The sequence below is a fragment of the Nestor notabilis genome, unplaced genomic scaffold (genome assembly GCF_000696875.1).
Source record: "Nestor notabilis isolate BGI_N333 unplaced genomic scaffold, ASM69687v1 scaffold8883, whole genome shotgun sequence".
Taxonomy (NCBI): Eukaryota; Metazoa; Chordata; class Aves; order Psittaciformes; family Psittacidae; genus Nestor; species Nestor notabilis.
In genome coordinates this window covers 1-6,979 of record NW_009922342.1, presented here as the reverse complement: position 1 = coordinate 6,979, position 6,979 = coordinate 1, and the positions used below count along the sequence as shown (strand labels likewise).

Sequence of the window (6,979 nt, the reverse complement as noted above, 5' to 3'; positions counted from 1 at the left end):
CCAGCTTCTCTTTTCCAGGCTGACCAACCCCAATGTTCTCAGCCTGTCTCCATACAGGAGGTGCTCCAGCCCCTGATCATCCTCGTGGCCTCTTCTGGATTTGCTCCAACAGCATCATGTCCTTATGTTGGGGACACCAGCACTGCACCCAGTGCTGCAAGTGGGGTCTCCCCAGAGCACAGCAGAGGGGCAGGATCCCCTCCCTGACCTGTTGCTCATGCTCTGAGGGTGCAGCTCAGCACACGGGGGCGTTCTGGGCTCAAGCACACACTGAAATGACTTATGTTCAGTATCTCCTCACCCAGCATCCCCAAGTCCTTCTCCTCAGGCTGCTCTGAATCACTTCTCTGCCCAACCTGTGTCTGTCCCTGGGATTGCTCTGACCCAGGGGCAGGACCTTGCACTTGGCTTGGTTGAACCTCATGAGGTTGCCAGTGTCCCACCTCTCAAGTGTGCCCAGGTCACTCTGGATCCCATCACTTCCCTCCCATGTGCTGACTGCATCCCAGTCCTCCTATTCTGCCCAACAGAGCAGCTACTTGAGCCATGGCAGCTGCTATCCCCACGTAGTCCCTGCCCTTAAGCTCCTCACTGAGCAGCTTCACCTACTTGCCCACAGAACAAGCACCAGGGAAGTCTGTAAGTGTTCAACCACGTGGGGCTTCCAGCTCTGTCACCATGTGAAGACCCAGAAAGCCTGACAGGACTTTCACCAGGCTCCCCAAAGAGTCTCTCCCTGCCACCATCTGCTCTGCCACAGCCCCAGGTGTGTGCACAGCACACGATGTTAAAGCCAAGGACAGAGCAGTGCATGAGGCTACAACAGGGAGGGACAGAAACACCACTCCAGAGCATGTGTCCTACACCTTGCCCAAGACTTCCTGGGACAGGGACACAACTGAGAGCCTGGCAGCTACCCCAGCACAGCCACCAGGAAGAATGTGCAAAGGACACCAACCCCCCCATCCACCCTCAGCACAGACTGACCCAGAACACCCCAAAACCTGCAAGCAAAGTTTCTCACCGACCTCTGCCACTCCTGTTGTGGTCTGAAGTGGTATTTCAAGAGGCACTCTCCTCGCACAAGGGGCACGCTACACACGGCCTCTTCTTCCTGCAGGGAGAAGAGTGACATTAAACACGTCCTTTGCTCAGAGGCATGAAAAACAAGCAAGCAGGGCCTGGCCTACCTTGCTCTGGTAGGTGCTGAGCAGAGGGAAGATCTCAGGGTGGATGAGGTTGAGCTGAGTTTGGATCTTGTAGCTGCGCGGGTTGTGCACGGCAGAGGAGTTCTCGTTGAGCACCAAGTGCTGAGTTCCAGCTCCAAATCTGCAAGAGTACGATAAAGGGCACAACAGCTTCAGCCCCACATTAGAGTTGGGCATATATGTGCATCTGAGCCATTAGCTGAGACCCGTCTGAGCCAGCAGAGCCCTAATGCCAGCCAACAGCTCCTTCTGCTCTGGGAGAGACAGTGGCACCATAAGAACATGCTGCTGCCCATCAGTGACACTCCAGGAACGAGCAGCTCACTCACCTCTGCAGCCACTGCTGGTAGCGACTGTCTCGAAGCACAGCCTCGGGGGTCATGTGAATAACCAAGGCCACCTGATGCTCAGGGTGTCCCTCCTGGTACCTGGGGCACGTTCAAATACAGAGAGAGCTCCTGAGCTTCAGGCCTCCATCACCTCGGCCTCCCCTCTCCCATGTGGGTGCTATCAGAGATGCCCCCTGCAGCAGGCAGAGCACAGGAGGCTCAAGGCTCCACCAGGCTTAAGCCTGCCTTTTGCTGACACCTGCTCTCTGCCCCCAGGGCAGTTCCTCTCCTCCAAGAGCAACATCTGCAGAGCCTTTCAGAAGCCTGATAGGCTTCTGCACAAGCCCTGCAGAGATGCTACGTGCAGCCCAGGCTTCTACTGCACAGGGAAGCAGCAGTCTCTACATTGCTCCCTTCCATTGTCCTTCTTTGGAGGCTCCTGAGGGAAGAGCAGCCTGTGACTGTGACAGAAGTCCACAGGTCCTGCACAGCCCTTCCTTTCCTAAAAGGCTTAACACACCACCAGGCCTTTCCTGTATCTCTACCTCCTTAACAGTGCCAAAGAGCTCAGACATGAGCCCAAGAACCACCAGAAGAACTTGTCTTGGCACAGATGTCCCCCCCAGCGCCACCCCACTACCTTCGGAAGGTCTCATTGTCACAGACAGCATCCACAAAGCCCTCATGGGGACACTCCAGCACGATGAACACTGGGCCAGGGTCAACAGGGGTGCACAGTTCTTCAGGAAAGAGCTGAAGGCAGATACACACAGACCACATCACCATCAAACTAGACACACACCTTCCTGCATCAGTGTGTGTGACTCCAGAGAGGTGGTGGATGCCCCATCCCTGGACACATTCCAGGCCAGGCTGGATGTGGTTTGGGCAATCTGATCTAGCTGAAGATGTCCCTGCTCTTTGCAAGACGGGTTGGGCTGGATGAGCTTTGGAGGTCCCTTCCAACCCAAAGCATCCCATATTTCTGTGGGGAGCTGTTCCACCAGCCCCAGCAGGCAGGTCCCAATGCTCAGCAAACCCAACCAGTGCAGTTCCTGTTCCCTTTCTGCTCTCACTACACAAGTTTGCATTTTGCTGTGTGACAACAAATCCCAACCCTGGTCTTAGAACAAATCCCAACATAATGTAAGGAAGGGAATTTCAGCATTTGCCAGGTTCCCACAACAGATTCAGATGGGAGCAAGAGCATGATAAAAAAAAAAAATAAAGGCTTTGTGGAACTCTAATGACACAAACACACATCAGTCACATCTCTCAGGTTAGGATCTTCACTTACAGACCACCTGTGACATGGCCAGAGCTGGCTCTGCCTTTCACTTCACACTAGAGTTTGAGAGACGAAGACCCTGCACACAGGAGCCACTGATGATCTTTTGGTGTTAAGAGGAGCAACCAGAGCAAGGAGGGAGTGACAGCCCCCCAGGCATTCACCCCATGCAGGGATTAACTCCACCAGTGCACTCCTAGACCTGCATCAGCTTTGGGCAGGGCAGAGAAGCAGCTCTGACAATCAGCAGCCACACAGCCATAGGCACAAGTGAATTCATTTCAGAGCACACCTCCCTCATCACACCCTGCACAGCCCCACTCGTGCTCCAGACAGGATCCACATTCAGGGAGAACAGGGACTGGTCACTCACCAGCATCCACTCAAAGCTCCAAACCAACAAAACCCATGCCAAGCAGAGGGGAGAGGGAACAGGCAACCAGCATCCACCAGGTGGCAAAGCCAAGGCACAAAGCACAGCTGCATCTTACCTCTCTGCCTTCAAATGTGATGCTCTCCCCATTCTTGAGAGCTGTGATTATGGGAAGAATGGCTGGAGTTCCCCTGAAACAAAGGCCATGGAAATACTCAGCTTGCCAGCATCAACGTGCCTGGGATTGCTCCATCACCCAGCTGGGACCCTGTACTCACACTGGCAGACCCATCTCCTGCGCTTTATCTGCCAGGAATTTTCCCTTCTTGGGGTGAATCTGCAAGAAAGAAATGAAGAATTACCAACCAGATAAGAGGGACAGGAAACAAGATCCACAGACTTCCACTGGTCTCATTTTCCCTCCAAGAAAGACTCTTTTGTTCCCAAGATGCTGCTGCTGCTTCTTGCTCCCTTCCTTAGCCAAGGGAGCAGGACACTTCCCCACTGTAAGCGCTAAGCAAGAATGGAAGCTGTACACTCTTAGTTGGCTGCCCTATAAAGAACATTTCTCAAATATGCCTCCAGCTTTCACACATTCCTCCTCATGCTCCAGCCACTCTGAAGAGCAGCATCACAAAATAGCTTCAATGCCCTGCTTGAAAACACCATCTCCAGTTAAATTCATTTAGCAAGATGAAATGTTCTCCTGACATTAGGAAGCATGTCTTAACAGAGAGGGTGGAAAACCCTGGCTCAGGCTTCCCAGCGAGGTGGTTAATGCTCCAAGCCTGTCAGTGTTTAAGAAGGGTTTGGATAATGCCCTTCATAACATGCTTGAACAGGTCAGGTAGTTGGAAAAGGTCATTGCTGTAGGTCCCTTCCAACTGAAATACTCTCTTCTCTCCTACATTGATTTTGAGATCTTCATGTCCAAGCTTACTTTACAAAGGAAGGCCATGACCAGGTCGGGGTGCCTGCTTGCACACTTCTGTTCAGCACCTGTAAGAGAGAGCAACAGACTACTCACAATCATTACTATCATTTTTCCTTAAAGCCAAAATGGGTCCATGTTTGCTCAAGCACCAGCAGGAGCAACATCATCCAGCCCAGCAGCAGAACGCTTAAAGAGCCCAAGGGCAGAAAGCTCACAGCTTCTGCTGGGAGAAACCAAACCAAAGCCCAAGACTGACAAGTAGTTAATCCAAACAGCCCCTTGTAATTAAATGTCACAGGCTGAAGCACCCACTCCAGCCAGGGGCAAACTACTACAGGGACTAATCCCACCCCAAGCAGGAACTGTGTCCTATTTCTAGCCTTATTAGTTCTGTGTCAACTTCCAAAGTGCCAGAACACACTCTGCTCCTTCAGCTGAGCTTCTCTATGGACCTTACTTCCAGACAGCAAGCACCTTGGAGGCCAAATACATCTCCTTAACTTGGCCTTCTTTCATCAAAATCTAAAAGGAAATGCCATTTCTTTTTCACCTGTTTTCTTCGGGCTTTCTTTTTCCTTGCCCTTCTCCAAGTTTTGCTGTGCAGCTCCTGGGGATCCAGGCCCTGCATCCCCTTTAGGGCTATTTCCACCTTGGGTTGATGCTCCAGGACTCTGAGGCAACGTTCTTTCAGCAGCTTGTGGTTTTCCTGTCCCAAGTCCAATAAAACCAGACAAAAAAATCACTCAATCAAAAGGGAAAGATATGGAAGAGGGAATGCTACTCATGCTTTTCTTGAGAGTTATGTCTAAACTGCACCAGAACACAAAGCTCGTCCCCCCAGCCTGACTTGTGCTTGCATACTCCAGTCACCTATTTCAAGAGCCATCCACCATCCAAGTCCTTCAGTCTGTCAGAATGGCTCATCTCTGTCAAGTCTGTGCCTGTACTATGGGAGTCACAGCTCCCAGCAGTAAGAGACCACAGGAAGGTGAATGCTGTGACAGTTCAAACTCATTCTACACACCCACATTCTACACCTCCAAGGCCCTGACTCAGCAGGTCTTGCTTCTTTGAAAGAGATCCTCCTCCTGAGAAACACGTGCACATTAATAGACATCTTCTTACTCAGGCTTGCTACCAGAAGCCACTCCTTTCGCCACCTTGAGCATGGTTATTGAACAAGTGCTTCTCCTGTGCTACTACAGCCTCACGTGCTCACCTGCAAGAGGTATCTGGTGGACTGTCATCGTCTCATCCTTATACTCAGGCTCTGTGTGCAACTGCACAGCTGGAAAGAGATCAGGATCTGACATTAACAGGCTCAGAAGGAGATTTCAATCAGGAAAATCTCTTGTCTCTTTCTTAAACCAAACCTGCTGAATGTCCCCCCCCCACTTCCCCTTCTCTGCCCCACTGTAAAGATCAATGAGTAATTAGTTCTTAAAAGCCCATCATCCACAAGCAGCAGTCCCCGATGCCATGGGAAGGTATTTCACTGTCAGATTCTGCAAGCAAATTGCCTTCACAGTGGTTTAAAACTTAATGCTGTCTAATAGGCCAACAGACTGGCCATGGCCTACCAGAAACAGAGCTGGAAACACTCTAGTTATGGATTTGAAGAGTGTGTCAGAGCAAAACAAAGGCTTAAAACTTTCTCTGCGTGGATCTAAACCAGAGGCATCTATTCTGAGGTTGTGACTGTTCAATGCAACCTCAGCTACAGCTGAAACAAAAGAGTTCCAAGTTCACATTCACTAAACATCACTGCCCCACGTACCTAAATCCATCCTTTTTAAGGGCCCAGGGAAGAGACGAATCGCTTTCAAGTAGTTTTGCTGGAAAAGACAGAGTGTATCAGCTCCTTCCAGTGAAGTCAAGAGCATGTCAGGCAAAACCTGGGCAGCACACAGCCAGCCAGAGAGCACTGGGCAGGTGTCCCAGCCTCCCATAGGCACGGCTTTAACACTAGAAGGGTTCCCTTCTGCAAGCTTCCCCACGTACCAGCTTTGGTGGCCCTAGGAAAACACATCTTTGAAGCCCCATAGCCTTTAATGTGAGAATCATGCCTAAAAGAAAGGGAGAAACAGCTTTGTCACAGCCCTGTAAGCGTTGGTAGATACAGAAGAAAGATCCCTCAGGGAGTGCTGGGTCTCTCTGGGAAGGCTGGAATTGAACTGGGATCCAAATTCATTTTCCCCTCAGCTTTGTGGCAGTTTCAACAAGTCACTTATCAGCAGATAAGGAAAAGATTTACAGACCTTGACAGTCACAATTTGGAGCAAGTTACCTGCACAGACTGTCAATGTGCTCCTTCCTTGGAGATTTCTAGTTTTAATAAATCCCAGGCTGGTTTGGGGTGGAAGGACCTTAAAGCTCATCCAGATCCAACCCGGCACCCCTTCCACTAGAACACATTGCCCAAACCCACATCCAGCCTGGCCTTGACTATCTCCAGAGATGGGGCATTCACCACCTCTCTGGGCAACCGGTGCCAGTGTTTTATCACCCTCAGTGTAAAGCTCAGCCTGAATCTCCCTCCTTTCACCACATCACAACAGGCCCCGCTAAAAAGTCTCTCCACATCTTTCTCACAGGCCCCTTTTAAGAACTGAAAGGCCACAATAAGGTCTCCCTGGAGCCTTCCCGGGCTGAACCAACCCAGCTCCCTCCGCCCTTCCTCACAGGAGGGGTGCCCCAGCCTCTGCCCATGGCTGAGGTCCTTCTCTGGCCCCTCTCCGACAGGTCTCCGTCTTTCCCGTGCCGAGCACTCGGGGCTGGTGGCAGGACTGCAGGCGGGGGCTCACCAGCGCACAGCAGCGGCACAAGCGGTGTTGGCCGCGGGCACGC

The 6,979-nt window shown here is 51.5% G+C and overlaps 1 protein-coding gene across 1 annotated transcript in view; it reads right to left on the bottom strand.

Annotated features, from left to right (window-relative positions):
• Positions 1 to 6,196, bottom strand: part of ELAC2 (elaC ribonuclease Z 2) — a 13,781-nt gene extending 7,585 nt beyond the window's left edge. Inside the window, exons 1-11 of the mRNA XM_010011569.1 lie at positions 6,134 to 6,196; positions 5,910 to 5,967; positions 5,352 to 5,420; positions 4,683 to 4,838; positions 4,139 to 4,197; positions 3,477 to 3,535; positions 3,317 to 3,389; positions 2,178 to 2,290; positions 1,538 to 1,636; positions 1,191 to 1,329; positions 1,029 to 1,114 (exon numbers count right to left, since the gene is read on the bottom strand). Of these exons, the coding sequence (XP_010009871.1) occupies positions 1,029 to 1,114; positions 1,191 to 1,329; positions 1,538 to 1,636; positions 2,178 to 2,290; positions 3,317 to 3,389; positions 3,477 to 3,535; positions 4,139 to 4,197; positions 4,683 to 4,838; positions 5,352 to 5,420; positions 5,910 to 5,967; positions 6,134 to 6,196 (974 nt within the window). The remainder of the gene's footprint in view (positions 1 to 1,028; positions 1,115 to 1,190; positions 1,330 to 1,537; positions 1,637 to 2,177; positions 2,291 to 3,316; positions 3,390 to 3,476; positions 3,536 to 4,138; positions 4,198 to 4,682; positions 4,839 to 5,351; positions 5,421 to 5,909; positions 5,968 to 6,133) is intronic.
• Positions 6,197 to 6,979: the final 783 nt, after the last annotated feature.